The sequence below is a fragment of the Haliotis cracherodii genome, unplaced genomic scaffold (assembly GCF_022045235.1).
Source record: "Haliotis cracherodii isolate W230 unplaced genomic scaffold, xgHalCrac1.p SCAF_6, whole genome shotgun sequence".
NCBI classification, from domain to species: Eukaryota; Metazoa; Mollusca; class Gastropoda; order Lepetellida; family Haliotidae; genus Haliotis; species Haliotis cracherodii.
The window spans coordinates 44,747,405-44,765,135 of NW_027266319.1; the positions used below are offsets into that span (position 1 = coordinate 44,747,405).

Consider the following 17,731-nt stretch of genomic DNA (forward strand, 5'->3'; position numbering starts at 1 on the left):
AATATTTTCAAAATTGTTTCCACACATGTAGATCATCATAAGTATCAGTGCTTTGTGTTAGTTTGAATTTATGAATTCTTTACCATATCTGTTAAGGCTAGATGGAAATTATTAATTTATTGATTTTCTTATATGATATTGTTCCATTTTTAAGTAATAAATCTCCAATTATGTGTTTTTATATCAACAATTTTTGGTCCTTTTGATAATTTTTCTTATGTAACTCCTCAATCAAATATTTATTCAAAGGTGTTCATGGTGATCTACTTCCTTATAGTGAACACTGGTAACATGGGAGATTTAGGGGGGGGGGGGGGGGGGGTCAATTGTCACTGGAACTCTTAGTTTTTAAAACATTGAAGTTAAAACTATTTACTATTGTTGTTGACCAGCAGGGAAAACGGGGGTATGTGAGCTTTGCTCACTTCTTTCTTGTTGCTTCAACAGGCACTAAAAAGGGGCGTTTCATCGTATTCCATATCTGCTTCCCTTTTACCCATGATTAGGATGGCTAAGGAGAGTGCACTGGTGCGTGAGTAATGGTAACGGTATAGCGAGACAGCCGTAGCACTATAGTGCGGTATTTGAGCTACTGGTACCAGACGATGTGGCCAGTAAACTGCATTGATTCCCAGGTCTTGTTTTGACTGTATTTGGCCCAATCGCTGTTTTCGGTCAATGCAAACTGTGAACAAATACAGTGCACAACCGCCTGAACACTACGGTAATTGCTTCAACCAGCTCTGAGGATAGGTGTTATGAACGAGTTCTCCCTGGCCAATGTGTCAAAGTTGTCTCGTGTGTGATAGATGTGACGTCATCATGTGAAGTCATACATGCATTGCAGGAATTGTCGTGAAATCATAATACATTATGTCAATAGGAAAGCAGTGTTCCCCGCAACAGCTACTTTACTGGGCGAACATCTTCCAGATTCTACTGGGTTTCGAACACGCTTAAGTAAATTAGTCACTCAGTTAGCCAACGCTCTACCACTGGATCACTAGCGTCATCACATGTTATCAGTGCTCATAGTAGGCGGATGGGATAAAATAGCCTTGGTCTCTGTTGATTGATGGCTTGTGGCAGCGAATGTGGACTGCTCCTGTTAAGTTTTCTTTTAGCGAAGAGATCAAGGCTATTTCATCCCATCCGCCTACTATGAACTCATTAAACAATAATCATCCAACCTATGTTCAATTAACTTCCTGCCTTATCGGCTTCCTCATCATGTTTTCTGTCCATGATATTGTTACAGTTTTATCCTTCTGATGTCATTGTTAAAAGTACTCACGTTAATCTCTCTGACGTATGCAATTGTTGTTACTGTTAATCCTCCACCTACTGTTGAGTAGTCTAACATTATATTGTTAGGTCAGGCGCAGTTGAGAAACGAATGGACATCCGGGCACAGTACATAGCAAAGGACCCACACATGTTATCTATGAGAATATATTCATCTCAAATTATCACTCCAATGTCACGGCATAATTCTGATATACTCACGTCAACATTGTGTCAGAAGTGGCAGCAATGATCTACAATGCTCTTTGTGTGAGGAATTAACTGTTGTAAAGTGCTTGAGCTGAAAACATGTCGTCATTCAAGCCACAGGAGAATTTTCATTTTGACAAGGCTGAAGAATGGCCTAAGTTCCAGCGATATTGCATTATAACTAAACAGAGCAATGAAGAAGGTGAAGTGCAAGTTTCTTGACTATTCTATTATCATTAACACATTTTGAAATCATTCACCTACGCATGTGTTGGCGATCGGAACAATTTAGAACATGTGCTTGCTCAGTTCGATAATCAGTTTGTACCGAGGAGGAACGTGATTCATGAAAGAGCATGTTTTAACAAGAGGTTGCAGCAAGTCGGGGAATCAGTTGAGGCCTTTATATGTAGTTTGTATGGCCTTTCTTTATACGTAGTTTGTATGAACTTTCTGAGTATTTGACTTTGGAGGCAAAAAGAATGAGTACATTCATTACAGGATTGTCATTGGTATTAAGGACCAAGAATTGCTCAAGAAATTACAAACGATCCCGATCTTGACTTAGAGGCAGCTACATGTATAGCATTACAGACAGAGATGATTAAAAGTCAGCTTTCCAATCATGGGGAAACAGCTAATCTAGATGAAGTAAAAGGATCATGGTCTAACGGCAGACAAGCCAAGAAAGGAAAAGGGAATTCCAGATTTGCCAGCAGTCAAGACAACGTCAGAGCTACCAGACAGACCATGCAACAAGTTGCTGCAGATTTGTTTGAATCGGAGGGGCGACATTATCTCATGGGTGTGGACTACTACTCTCGATACATTAAGGAATGACACCTTACAAGTACAACGTCAGTATGTCATTGAGAAGATTAAGGCTGTATTTGCCAGATGGGGTATACCGGAACAACTAGTGTCAGACAACAGACTACAGTTCTCAGCAAGTCAGTTCATTAAATTCACTACGTCATGTGGTATTCAACACATGACATCATCACCCCACCTCCCGCAGTCATGATGGCAGAGGCAGTGGTGAAGTCTGGCTTAAGTTGGATGGAGAGACGGGTTGCGAAATGCTAGGGGTCATTAAGACTCATGCAGGTACGTCTAGGTCATTAATGACTTAACAGGCGTAACAGGAGGCATATTCAGAAGGTGCCCTTTGATAGTGTGAACTTGGATGAGAGCAACATTACAGTGCCAGATTTCGAATCTCTGATGAACTGAGATGTTAACAACAAACTAACCAGAAAAGTACTCCAGCATGCATCCCCAGTGAAACAGAACCAGAGCAGCCAGCTGAAGATGATAACCATCAGAAAATGTGCGAGTACCAGCTCACTACAGAGACTAGAGACTAGAGACTATATTTCTAATAACATTCTGATAGGACTGCCGAATGGTTTAACAGTTATGTGTTCAGTTGGTTCAGAGATTATAAGTATTATGCTGAAGTACTATGCTGAGGTATTTCCATTGGTGAAAGCTGAACTTTATCATTTGATATTATAGTTGGAATGTTTTACATTCTCAAAAAACAAGAAAACTGGCACACTTGAATCAATAACACCCGTATCAGGATGCAGCGAACATTCAGTCGACTTAAACATTGTTGATGGTGTAAAGTTGATATTGGCGGTGGTAGATATGCCAAATGGGTAGACTCCACATTTCTTGAAAGAGCAAAATTGCAAATTTGTTGGTGTCAGCGACAGGTTATAAGCTCTCCAGCCAGCCAAGTTCACAAACCTAATGTTTATCAACTGAACTTGTGGCATCGTATTACGGAGCTAGTTGTTGTAAATGTTAGCAAAAGGTCCAAAGCAATCAACATCCATTGGCTGTAATACATGGGCCGTGTATGCATTAAGTACAAACAAAATAATGTGATTCTGACGTGCCCATTCGATCAGTGGAATAGATAAGTTGGATCTATGGCAATCGCACACAATAAGAAGTGGACCATCTGCAGACGCGGTGACAGCATGTTTCAGGAAATGCTGCGCAGATAGTGGTGAAAAATCTCCGTGTTTGACCAGCCAGAGTCACTTACAGTGCACTGCTGCTCCAGGGGTACTTACTGTTCTTCCCGAATCCTCTTGCCCTTGAATACAGAATATGGTGGTATAGAACTTCCCGAGAAATTGCTGCTACCTATAACAGTTGTAGTACTTGATCTTGATGTTGTCACTGCAGCTGGAGAATACTGAATCAATGTGACTATACTGATGGTGGGGTAGGATTCTCCACAAGTCCCTTTTCATCAACATTATAAATTCAATGAGGGCATGTCTTCAGGTTGTACTTATCCATGATGTGTCCAAGCTCATTAAAAAATGAGTGACAGTCTCCTCTTAGGTAGCTTTCGCTCTCTGTATCTCAAGGGATCGTGGCTTCTTCACTGATAGATCAGGCCATACATAGAGCCACTGAAGTGATAGGGGTTGTTCATCCTTTGACTTCTTTCCAAGATGAATTGCTAGGTCTGTGGCAATAGTAGTAACCTCAGCCCTAGTATAGCCATACCCAAAATTTGCCATGGCATCAATATGTGAAACGAGTCCCTGTTCTTCTATGGACAATAGTGGTTCTCTACCAGTGGTAGTACATTCAATAGAATTTTTCCCACTAATCCTGTCACGAAGTGTAGCAAATGGAACAGCAAAGGTAGTGACAGCTTTCCTAATTGTTATTCCATCCAAAACAGCATTAAATGCCTTGTCTAGGGCTGAAGACAAATATTGCATACATTGGCCTCTTCTGGGTGGTTCACCATTGGTCAAAACCTGTAAAAGCTTTATTTTATATATCATCAAAACTACAGAGACAGACGTTCTAAAAAAGAAATGACCCTTACTTGTTTCAATAGTTTTAAAATTTGTCAAGGACATCACGTGTCTGGTCACATGACATTTACATCAGGAAAGTTAACAAGCAGACGATAGGTATGCCATCAATTTACAACACGTGAATTCATTACAATTGACATTTTATTTGAGCTGATAAAGTAACATTAGTTATCTAGGTTTAAAATGTAGTTATTTGCTGAATATGAGCTATAACATACGTAATTTGACTCAAAGCATTTTCCTCAAAGCTGCAGGTCCTGTAATTTCTTGTTACATATCGCAAGAATTATCATTCAAAATGGCCTATCGAAGTTACCTTGTGTGTCTTGATGATACAATTAACACACCCACTCAGTGTCTTTCCAGAGACTCAAGAGCAATAACCAGTCTTGTCGCAAATGTCTTTGGTTTTGTGTACACTACCTTTGAAGATCATGGTTTGATTTGGTCTTCAGCAACCCTTGCCTGTCTTAAGATGCCACTATGCTTGTCGATGACTTGTAAGAGGCAACAAATGCTATCAGACTTGGTTCTTCATGTCCAGATTACCAATTGCTACAGTACTTTACTTTTGATGACATTGGTAATAGCAAACAATTTGAGGATTCAAACATGGTCAAGGTCTGAAATGGGTTTAGAACACCCTTGGACACTCCTACACACGCCAAACCGTAGTGGCGATATGCTACAAGTGGTGCCTTACTTTCGACAGCATAGGTACAAGCAAACCATTTGAGGATTCGAAAATGGATGATGTCTGAAATGGGTTAAGAACACAAAAGGATGCGCCGGCACACGCCAGTTTGGGCAAAACGGATGAGTGAAATATCAGATTATTCATTTCCCTATATCATACTCATGTACACTGTGTTTATAAAGTGGATACAACTAGGCTAGAACTAAATGATTTGATGGTATGAGAACCATAGAGCCCAACATCACTGCTCGCAGCTATATTTTTTAAATGACTTCAGGAACACTGATCAATATTCACATGCAATTTTTCTGTAAATCACATCAAATAAAAAAATGGAATTTTAAATTAATGCACCTCAAATCTAGGTATATAAAGTATCCACAGTTACAGCTAATACAATACTTTCAAGAAATAATATTTTTGTACAACATTACATAAACAAACCTTTTCCTTTTCCAGTTCTCCTTCAGTGTCAGATGAGTCCTGCTTTCAGCAGCATTAATGAATATAATATAATATGAAATTACCAGCAGAAAACATGGGGTGTTTCAAGAATGTGGTCTGGAAATGCAAAAATTGCATCACATTTTGTTCACATTACAAATGATATTACTGCATATTTTATCAGTAGATATTTAAAAGTGAAATGGTAAGCCTGAACACCAGAAATAGCATGTTAACAAATCTCCACAAAAATATGCCAATCAGTCCTGTGTGCAATATTTAAGAATTGACTTTCACTTTTTGTGACTTCATTGGAGTATGAACCTTCATAGAGTAAGGGGCAAAATGCATGAACATCTGAGCTTGCAATGATGTTCATAAAACGTTTGGTCCTCACTCTATGAAGGTTCATTGACACAAAATGAAAGTCAAGTCTTATAATTATTTATATCACTGTTTCTTATCTTAAAGGATGTAGATATATCCTCAATTTTATTTAATACGTATGACTTCACGTTACAGCCATACAACAACAAGCTGTATGGTGGAATGAAGTAGTTCCACAAAAGGAGAGGTGACATGAGCATATGTATGCTGACATTGTTCTACATACAGAATACTAAAGGGGCTCCCGTGTAATACCAATTTTATGAAACGAGTGAATAGTTCTGGTATCTGACGAGTGAAAGCGAGTCTGATACCACAACTATTCACTCATTTCATAAACTTGGTTTTACACGGGAGCGAGTTTAGTATTATATTTATTACTTGACATTTATAACGTTTTTAGAATTATACTGTTGAGTGTGAATAGGTTGACACCTACACAATTCGCGGCATAATCCAATTGAGTTTAACAGAATAATACTTCAAACACGTAAAAAAGTTGAAACGTATGAATTTAATACCATACAACGGTCCACCTTTAGAATTCAGGTTTTTCAGGTAATTTCAAAATTATCGTAGCGCTTAGGTTATTGCAACTCACATACTTTAACTTGGACTAACGGCTGTTGTTGCGCTACAAAACGATCACCTTGTGGAACGGGGCCTTGCACCTCAAAGTTTACAATCACGTCACAATACCTGATGACGCAATTTGTGGAATTTTGTTGCAAGATCCATCGTCGAAACAATGCCATGTGACGTCAGCCTAGCAACAAGGTTGCTGAGGTCATCGAGTGTGCATAAGCTCCTCTCAGTGATCTATCATCTCTACACGCAATGTCGTTGAATAAGCCAAGGGACTATGAGAGCTTTCAATATTTGTTCATGAAACGTGTTCCGAGAGTCCTTATGCACACGTTTTGGTATTACACAATGTGTAATACAGCTGTATCGTTATTAAACGTGTGATCTCTTCACGGGCAAGTAATAAAGTTACATCTTTTATGGTTTGTTTACAACAAATATATTCAAATACTATCATTATACGATGAGAAAGGTCTGTTAAGAAATACCTCAGTAAGTCAGTCACAATGACAGCACGTCATATTACATTTAAATCAAGTACAAGACGTCAAAATGGCCAACACTAAACGTCACAAGAGAGTTGTTAATGAACTACAAGTGTCAGTCACCATTGATCAATTGGCCCATCACTGAAAGGTGATTATGAAGATGCGTCAAATAGACACTAATGTCAATTCATAGACTGCTGTAGACTGTCACTATGAGTCTGGACACGCATTGAGTCAATACTACGATAGTTTGGATGTGCATTTCCTTGTGTTGTTCACTAGTAGTATAGGTAATGGGGGTTCTGGACCACTTCCACTGGATTTATATACCTATACCACCACTACGGATGGAATTTTTTATGTCAAAATGATGATGTGATTCAACGATCATCATGACATTAAAATAAATTGTAATGAAAATATTCTCTATTATTTTTACTAATTCGTATAACATTATTTTTAACGAAGTGACATTTAACATTTTTACTAAGTTGTTCGTTCATTTTACTAGGAGACCAGACTATATACTCTTCTTGGTAATTGGAAAGAAACAATTGATGACCGTATATGGTTGGTTTGACATCACTGATATAATTCATACCCTGTGGTAATTCTCTCCATTTGATAATTTTGTCCCTGAGCATAAATGCTTTGATAGCTTTTTCGAGTTCTTCCTTTGTTTCTTTGTAATTCTCCATTATTATATACTTATGTAAGCATTCGTTTAAATAGATGTATGATTTTTTATGCGGTGCGATTTAATGATAGTAAGCAATCTATTTTTAATCTCCAACCAGTTCTTTGGTTTTGGGACGGAATAATTGATGCGCTTGTTGTCTCCCCTGTTCTATGAACCGTTTTTTCTCGTCTTCGCTAATACCACTGGTCTTACAAGAATTAGATCGAATCTCCTGCTTCATTGCGTTGTATTTTGTGAGTTCTGACAACCCTAAACGAAACTCCTCCTCGGATATCTTACAATCAGCCGTTGCTGTTGAAATATGGTCCTCAATGCTGTTCACCTTTGCTTTGGTGAGTATCCAAATATTATCATGTTTTAATGCTTTCTTTTGCACCCTACGAGAAATGAATTTTATCTCTATTCCTGCCAGTCCTGAGACTCCAGCCGCTATTTCCATGCCAAGTAGGCGATTATAGTTGAAAATAAACCAACACCGGCTACACCGAGTCCCATGCCAGCTGTTACAAGCGCGGTGTCAACTCCGTCCAGAGCATTCACGGCTCTGCGATACTTTTTAGACAATCCAAGTCTCAACTCCCTCTCCTTCACTATTCGATGTTTTATGTCGCTTAATTGATGTAATCAAAATCCATCAACAGTATCCATCTTTTCATCAAGCACCGGATATAAACCCATAATGTATATTATTATATCATATAATAGCCTAGTCTTGCTTCAGTGTTTTGAGAGTATACATCAACCTTACTAAATGTATATTATACGGCATAAATATCTTAGTAAGAGAAATGATATCACTTTTAATAATTTGGACCCCCTCAAGGGTTGCAACAGGCGATACTCCCATATAAATAATACTGCAACGTTGACGTTGGTGTTTCTTGAGCCCTTTAATTGATAGACCTGGTACGATCCCACTATTCATTATCTTAGTTAATTGATGTCCCTTACCCTCATCACATATGGTGGGGCAATGATGATATTCAATAGCCACTCGATTTTATCTTCGATCAGAGTCCATTTATAATCATCGTTGCGAGTAAGATTGTATGAAGTGTTTTTATTGAGTCTACTAACGTTGACATCACTTAAATCTTCTAGATTACCTGTGAATGCACCTTCTTTCCGCTTGTATACATTATCTTGTAAGTGTAAAGCGTATAACTTACCATCGGTACCGGGTTTACCGAATCCTTCTGTGTCTCCAAGATCGGAAAGCGCAATTGTAGTACATTGTCTGAGTGTTCGAGGGCCTGATGAATCAACTATTATTTATAATATGGAGTGTTACACTCAAGTATCCAATATGTACAGGTTGGTGTTTTAAATCTAATACAGAAATTTTGAGGTCTGAAATAATACCACGCTTTAAATTTTTATATTGTAATGATGAGAAAGATTCCGTTCTACCGCTATTGTATTTTTCATCTTTGACTGGAATAGCTCTCAACAGAGTAGAAGGACTTTCTAGTTGAATATTATCCGTTGTACTGATTTGATCAAGATGGATGCACAACTCTTTATAGGGAACTAAATGGGGTAATTTAACTCCACGCTCTGTTTTGTTGCGTCGTATTATTACTTTTTGTCTAAAAAATCCAAGTGTATCTGCTAAGTTCTCATAAAGAATTACAACCTTTTCTCCAGTGCTTAAAATCAGCATCCCATTCGACTCATTTTGGGTGAGACTATCTCCAAAAGGCTTAAAAATTTCATCATTGAGTGAGCATACGCTGTAATACCCATCAGATATAATGTACACGTCTCCATTTATCCATATCTCATTATTACCTCTTGCAGCACTTATATTGGTCCACCGTGGGTAATACGTTACATCTCAGATAGCGACTTCAAGTTGACCAGCTGAGTTTTCAATAGTATGAAGCAGTTGAATAGACTGACCATTTGTTAATCCCGGGAGTGTGACATACATATTAAATATACAATGATACTATATCATAACTTAAATATGAAATCAACTGACATTACTAATCAGTTGATTTTTGTTAGTGCCTCTGGTGCTATTTTTTTTGTTAAATTCCCTGATATCTTTGAGAAATACAGGGCCACGGCAACTAGCGATAAAATGGTGCACGATTGGTTTCACAATCCAATGCAATTTTGGCAGAATCAGTTAAACTTTGCCATATGGTGTGCCACAACAGGATGTGGTGTATCTCTTTATGCCCAAGGATTTGAACTAAATAAGTCTGTTTTATCATTTCACGTGTACTATCAGATTAGACGTATAATTAAAGAAATTAGTGCCCAATTACTGCAGGATTGAGCATGGAATTCCTCAAATAATCCATACAATAGATTCGCGTATGAGTGTATAAGTCAGGAATTTAATATTTCTATGAGTAAAGATTGGCGTATTAAAGGACTTAACCATGGTCTAGGTGTTCTGTACAGCGGAAAAAGAACTGTTAAAGAAGAAAGCGATAATTTAGTTTAAAAAACTCATCAACCATTCGATCCATTTAGGTTGTTACAGAAAAACAATCTTTTTGTAAGATTGCATAATCTTAATCATGGCTGGGAACTTTCGAGTAACGATTGGAGAGGAGATCTTATGAGTTTTAAGGGTGGTTTAGCTTATATTGTTACAAAATTTGTGCAACTGAACGATACCACAAACGCTTGGAATGAATTTCTATATGATAAAACAGAAAATAATTTTACACACCCAGGAGTTGTAAGAGTTAATGAATCAATAAGAACTTATGTATGGGCAATTCTTGGTGCACAATCGCAAACACGAACGGGAATAATTGGTTCTGGGACGGCGCTCGATGCACAAAAACAGACTGTCCCAAACGTAGAGGATGCTATTACTTCACCAGTTGACATACCATCTTCTATGAAACGTAATCAAGATGTATTACAGTACGGTCAATCCAAAGTAGACTACGTTTATGCGCCGGGGACCATACATGTCTCCGAGTAATATGGAACTTAAGATCGGTCAAGTGATCGGTTATAATAATAAAATTGTTATTGCTACCGATCAACAAAATCAGGTATAAATTCAGATATTAACACGGATTTAATAACGCAAACAAACACAGGCGAAACGGGAATAGTCAAGCCACAGACTCCACATGTTTCACAACGATCTACTGACCCACAACCACAAGTGCCACCACATATTGCAGCTAAAAATCAACAACATATCAATGAAAAAACAGCACTTATAGTGGGTGGAGTCGCGGATGGTTTACTCATGATTTGGATAAATAGTTCTTAGCGGATACATACAACAGCCCTGCAGTTGCTACAATCAGTGCCCACAAGTTTTGACTAAGCCAAGTGGTGGTCTTAGCTAATAAATTCAAGAGCCAGGAAACTATACTCCCTATTATACCGGTAAGTGCAGACGCGGCTTTCCTAGAGAGCTTTCCCAGTGCTTCTCCTAATGCTTTTAAATGCTTTTTTATCCACTCTTTTACACCATCCTTATCAGTAGGTGGTGTGGGTGGTCCGCTGCCGCCGGTTAACGTGAGAATCAAAGTTGATATAATAAATCCAAATACTTCCCCAACTGGAAGCCACTTCGAGGCGGTCTGATCTTTCGTCTTCTTAGTTACGCAATCTTTCAGCAACGCGGCGTCTACTGAATTCATCACCCGCCTGTTCAAGTTTTGGTTTCTCATAAGCTATATGCTTGTTGAGTTCAGATAGCTTGGCTTTATTATTGATGAGTTCTCCCCGCATTGTTCGCTTTGCCTTGTCAAGGCCTTGTAATTCCCTTATATTGTACTCAAAGGATGGTGGTAACTGTAACATTGAATTATCGTAGTAGGTATCCAAGATTTCTCCGATCCCGTCCAAGGCCAGCTTCGAGCTTTCTTCCAAATTATCTTTATCTATGTTACCGAGTTCAGCACACACAGTCCGAAGAACCTGAGTAGTCTTCACAGAAAGTTTTTCTCGTGAGTAGTCTACAAAACCTAATTCATTACGAACAGTGTTGATACCATGTTTAGCGGCTATCGTAGACAAGGCTAGGGGCTTACGAGTACGAGAATTCATAAGATCAATATCCGGAGAGCCACGCAATATTCCTTTACTATCTATCGTAAACTTTGAATAGTCACGACCTATAGGAGTTTCTTTTAAGGCATCGTAATAATCATTTACGGTTGATTGTAAAAGTTCATCGTTAAGATTCATAAAGCTGGTTTCATCAGTACCCTCTTCGATTGTACTAGCGTTATCAAAGTCATCTAGACTAAAATCATCCATTTTTATATTAAACATAAGGTTACATAATTTCAATATAACAATGTCTCCGCAATACGGACGCAAGTTAAACCCACAATGTAGACTTCGGGGTCAAAGCAATTCGTCTGTCTGTAACTATAACTAATAACCCGAGTACCATCGATCAGAATCAAACACTTCTGGTTCGCTTTCCTAATCTCGGCGCACACAATGTGTTAGTTCCGGGAACTGTCCGACTATCATTTACAATTAGTTTGAATTCTGCCGACGCTAGCAGAGAGCTCGTTCAGAACATAGGTCGTGCGATTGTTAAGAAAATCGCGATCAAAATTAGCGGTAATGAAGTTTTGAATATTGACGACAGCGATGTATATTTCTGTTACATGGATCTCTGGAGAACGGCTAAAGAACGGGAAAACTTACAGTACCAAGGTATTTGTAATCAGAACACATTGAGAATGCGTGTAGGTGCTGATAGTGGCGATAATACCGTCGTAGGAGATAAGGCTGTTGCTGATGCATTAGGTAACCGATTCTATATTCCGCTAGACTTTGAATTACTAGATAGTCACATGCCCTTTTATCAAGCATCCCTAGGCGATAGGTTAGAATACGAACTAACTTTTAATGACTACAGCAGAGTAATCAAAGCTACTGAAGATCCTAGTAGCTATTCAATTGAAAATATCTCACTGGAGTATGATATGATAACAGATCCTGAATTAGCCAGACAAATTCGTAACCAGTATACCGGAAGTTTAGCCATTTTGTACGATCGCGTGCTTTGACATCGAAAGATCACCAAAAGAGATACGACGTGGAATATCAATCTAAACGTTCCTGCTACATCGTTGAAGGGTATTTTAATGTTGTTCGAAGACCCCTCTGATGCATTTGCAAGAGATACCGAGAAGTTCTAAAACCCCAAGATTACAAAAGTAGAATTGACTATTGAGGATGTGCCTTATCAACTATATAGTCAAGGCATGCGAGCATATCAACAGTGGGATGAGATTAAAAAACTCCCTTCTATAAAACGAAGCCAAGAAGTTAACGCAGTCGTGAAAGATCTGTCTCTCCGGGATGTGTCGATGGCTGAATTCCTTACCACAAAGTATGCGCTATCGCTCGACATGCAAACCACGGACGATGACCAACTACACGGTAGTGGGCAGAGAATAGAAAATGTTAGCGAGGGTATTACTATGCAGATAACGAAGCTCCAGGAATCGGTTGGTAAATTAAACATATATTTGTATGTGATTATGGACGCGCAACTTAATATACAGAATGGACGATTCATGCAAGCAATATATTAATAATCTGTTACCTAAAGAACCGCACTGCGCTATCATCTGCAGGCAAACGGGTTGTGGAAAAACAGCTTTTATTCTAGATATTTTACAAAGTCATTATCGGAACGTTTTCATCCATATTATTATTTTGTGCCCGACTATAAGCGTTAATAAAACATACTTTTCGAGAGATTGGGTAATGAATGATCCCGGGGTGTACAAAGTTGATCCGAGCGATCGTTTACAAGACTGTTTACAATTATGTCACGAAAAATACAAAGGGGAATCAACCCTTATCATACTAGACGACTGCAGTGCGAGTAAAGAACTCACCAAAAAGAAAGACATGCTTTCATATTTAGCATTCCCCGGTCAGCATACTCAGCATTGCGTTTGGGTACTTACTCAAAAGTACAACTCTGTCCTGAAAGATCTCAGTGAGCAGACCAAATGGGTAGCCCTGTTTCATTGCAAAGACTGAGATTCATTTGAGGAATGTCTACGCGAAAATGATGTTATTTATACCGAGGTCGAACGAGATAAAGTCAGAAAACCATTAGCTGAAACGATGGATTGTAAACTCATATTAAAAACCGATCAACCAGCTGCTTATGCAATTGCTTAGCAAAAATATAGCAAAAATATAGCAAAATTTAGCAAATATAGCAAAATTATAGCAAACTTTAGCAACTCTTTATCAAATGTTAGCAACAGCTTAGCAAATTATAGCAAATATAGCAACTGCTTAGCAAATCATAGCAAAAATATAGCAAATATAGCAAAAATACGATAAATTGAACATTAGCAGTTATTATGTAATAATGTGGTTTGAAATCCTCATTCTTTCGGAACAATTTATTATTTTAGGCTGTATTGGATATGCCATATTTTATTATGTTAAACTTAAATATCTCCTTAGGTATTACATTATGGAATGCGGCCTTTCAAAGGTTGATCTTATATAGATTTACCCCCGTATTATAAATAGAAAAAAGCCATAATTTATGTAAAAAATAAAGGCGATGACTGTTTCAGAATGAAGATAAGATTTGCATTGTTCCCTTTAGACAAACATCCGGATAGACCTTCGAGCTATCCCCAAAACGACAGACTCAACTTTGATGGTATAGACGAACCTACACCAATATCACAAATTGATAAGGTGGAAAATAAAAATAAGTTAGCTATAAATGTTTTCGGACATTCTCATAAAGGAATTGTTGTACACAGGATAAGTTCCGCCCCAGAACATATTCCCAGAATCAATTCATTTCTGATCGAAAAAGATGGAAAATATCATTATACGTGGTTAAAGATGTTTAAACACGCTATTATACGATCAAACAAAACATAAGGAAAAGAAATATTTCTGCGAAAGATGCCTACATGGGTACAGCAGACAAGATCTATTAGAAGCGCATAAAGATGACTGCAGAGGTGTTGGACAGAATGCTATCAGGATTGATATGCCTAAAGAGGGACAAATATATTAAAATTTGAACATTATTGTAATCAAATGCCAATACCGTACGTAATTTACGCGGACTTCGAAGCACTTATCAAACCTATAGAAAAAACAGTCCGAAGCAATCAAGATAGTTTTACGTACAAAACTCAAGAACATATAACCCGCCCGTGATTTACAGAGGTCCTGATGCAGCGGGAAAGTTCCTAGAATATCTACAAAATGAAGAGAGAATAATTAGGGAAAATTTATCGCGTAAGAAACCCATGTGTATGACGAGGGATGATTGGAGGGCCTATAAGAAGTCAACTAGTTGTCATGTTTGTGATAAACCTCTGAATGGGGATTCCGTAAGAGATCATTGCCATGTCACAGGTAATTATCGGGGGGCCGTGCATAATGAGTGTAACTTGAAACTAAAAATGAATTCTCAAACAATACCCATCCCCGGTGTGTTTCATAACCTTAGAGGATATGATTCTCATCTCATCATGCAAGCTATCTCAAAGACTGACTGCGGCTTAACATGCATTCCTAATAATATGGGAAAAATACATATCATTCTCGTTGACTAAAACTATACATTATAGGGACAAGGATGGGAAAGCCAGAATAAAGCAAAGTAATGGGCTTAGATTCATAGACTCCGCACAGTTTCTGTTATCTTCCCTGGACAATTTAGCTAATGCGAACAATCCCAATGACTTTGCAAATACAAATCAATATACTGATCGGTTAACACAGCATTTGTTGCTGAGAAAATATACGAATATATGGATGATTGGTCTACATTCGACGAAACTAAATTACCACCCCTTGAATCATTCTATAGTAACTTAACAGAATCTAAAATAACCGATGCCGATTATGAACATGCTCTGAGGGTGTAGGATAAATTAGGTTGTAAGAATTTAGGCCATTATCACGATCTGTACTTAAAAACCGATGTACTGTTACTCGCCGATATATTCGAGATATTTAGAAAGACATATTTAAAACAATACGGCTTGGACCCGGCGTGCTACTACTCCAGTCTCGGACTATCGTGGGATGCATTGTTGAAGAAGACCGGTGTAGAACTAAAACTACTCACCGATTACGATATGCACTTGTTTATTTAGAAAGGATTAAGAGGTGGTATATCGATGGTAGTTAAAAGGTATTCTAAGGCTAATAATAAATTAGTGGAAGGATATGATCCAAGTAAACCCGACACGCATATATCATATCTCGACACCAATAATTTGTACGGATGGGCTATGAGTCAACCTTTACTTTTGATATCAAAGTGAATGATATCCCCTCAGATTCCGATAGAGGGTATATACTAGACTGGAATATAGACCATAACATTTATCGCTAGCTCCCAAAAGATTAATAGTGAAGAAAGATTGGATGTCGGAATATCAACACTCCTTGATGGGTAATACTAGGTTAGCTAACGTAGAAAAACTCGTACCAAATTTGATGGATAAGACAAAATATATAGTTCACTACTGAAATCTCGAGTTATATCGATCGTTAGGTATGAAACTAAAGAAAATACACAGTTCTAAAGTTTGATCAAAGCCCTTGGATGGAGCCCTATATAAGGCTGAACACAGATTTAAGAAAGATAGCTACCAGCGATTTCGAAAAGAATCTATATAAGCTCATGAATCACTCAGTATTTGGTAAAACTATGGAGAATCTAAGGAAGCGTGTTGATGTTATATTAGTCAGATCTAATGAGGAAGAAAGACTGAGGAAACTTATAGCCAGTCCGGCTTTTAACAGAAGCAAGATTTTTGATAACGACTTAGCCGCACTACATATGCAGAAGAGTAATATAAAATTCAACAGACCAGTGTACGTTGGTATGAGTATTATTCTTGACTTGTCAAAACACTTAACTCTTTCAACACCAGTCAACCAGAAGTATTTAATGCTGGAACACCGAGTTCTCAGAGACTCTTGTGTGATAGATGAAGCCAACATTTATCAAAGAAAATATCTGCTTGTAAAATATATTTGCTACTACATGTTATACACCATTTGAAAGGTCTGATCCAATGGTTTATAAATATGAAAGTTATGTTTTTCACATTATTTAAAATAATGCATTTACAACTTAATCAAGTTCGTTGTAAATAAAAAATGTAAGCTAACACGTTAACATCCAGATTAAGGACCAAGGAAGCGAAAACTTGAAAATAAGATTTCATAAAATCCACTTTCCTATTTTCATTGTTTACGTAATTGGAAAATCATTTCAAAAAAGAATCATAAATAGTTTCTATCATCACCCATTTCCCAATAACAGCGGCTGTCTGCTCAGTAACATGAAGAAATACCCCCGTTTTCGAGGCTTCGTATGAGTGGAGTATGACACATCACTGGAAAGCTTATTCCTTCATCTACACGATCGTAATATCGCCTGGGTTTTTTCCGTAGTTATAACAAGCGATTTCATTGGATTAAAATTGGTTTCTAACGATGCTACAAGGTTCGTGATTGGTCATATTTGAGCAAGTGATCTAAGGCAGCCAATCAAATTACAGCTGTGATACCAAGTTTCGTGTTTGATCATTTTCAGAAGTTGACGAATATTTTTTGTTAAATCATGTTATTCTGAACGTTTTAAACAGGAAATCACGAAATATATTAAAAATGTGGAACTTCGTGAATGTATCCTGCTAGGTTATGAGCTGTAACAAAGATTTTTCATGCATGTATTTTTGTATTAAACATCGTGTCCGAGCCAAAAATTCAAGACGACGAAAGCCGAGATGTCATTTGACTTACATTACATGCGATCGCATGAAAATATGGAAATAATAACTTAAGATGTAAGTTTGATTACTTTTAGATATATTTTCGTGGATTTTATTTATTACTTTGTATAATATAATTAAAGATTTGTTTAAAACGTCTTTATTTTGCTCTTTGACATGTTCAGTGTGGACCCATAGTCAAAAATTGTTTCCGATAATATTATTTTCAATAACATCGCGGGAAATAGTGAATAATGTTTTTAATTTATCGATAAAAAATGATAAATTGAAATGGAATACATATTTCAGACATTGTTAAATGTGATAGATTTAAGAAATGA

At 37.5% G+C, this 17,731-nt stretch overlaps 1 protein-coding gene and 1 pseudogene across 4 annotated transcripts in view; both read right to left on the reverse strand.

Moving 5' to 3' along the window:
* Positions 1-17,731, reverse strand: part of LOC139445782 (ankyrin repeat domain-containing protein 26-like) — a 758,925-nt gene that overhangs the window by 576,989 nt on the left and 164,205 nt on the right. For 3 of the 4 annotated variants that reach the window (XM_071227000.1, XM_071226999.1, XM_071226997.1), the window contains exon 8: positions 5,491-5,532. The exons of the other annotated variant lie outside the window; for it this stretch is intronic. In XM_071227000.1, the coding sequence (XP_071083101.1) occupies positions 5,491-5,532 (42 nt within the window). The remainder of the gene's footprint in view (positions 1-5,490; positions 5,533-17,731) is intronic. 4 annotated transcript variants of the gene reach the window in all.
* LOC139445281 (uncharacterized) lies at positions 3,291-4,313 on the reverse strand (annotated as a pseudogene).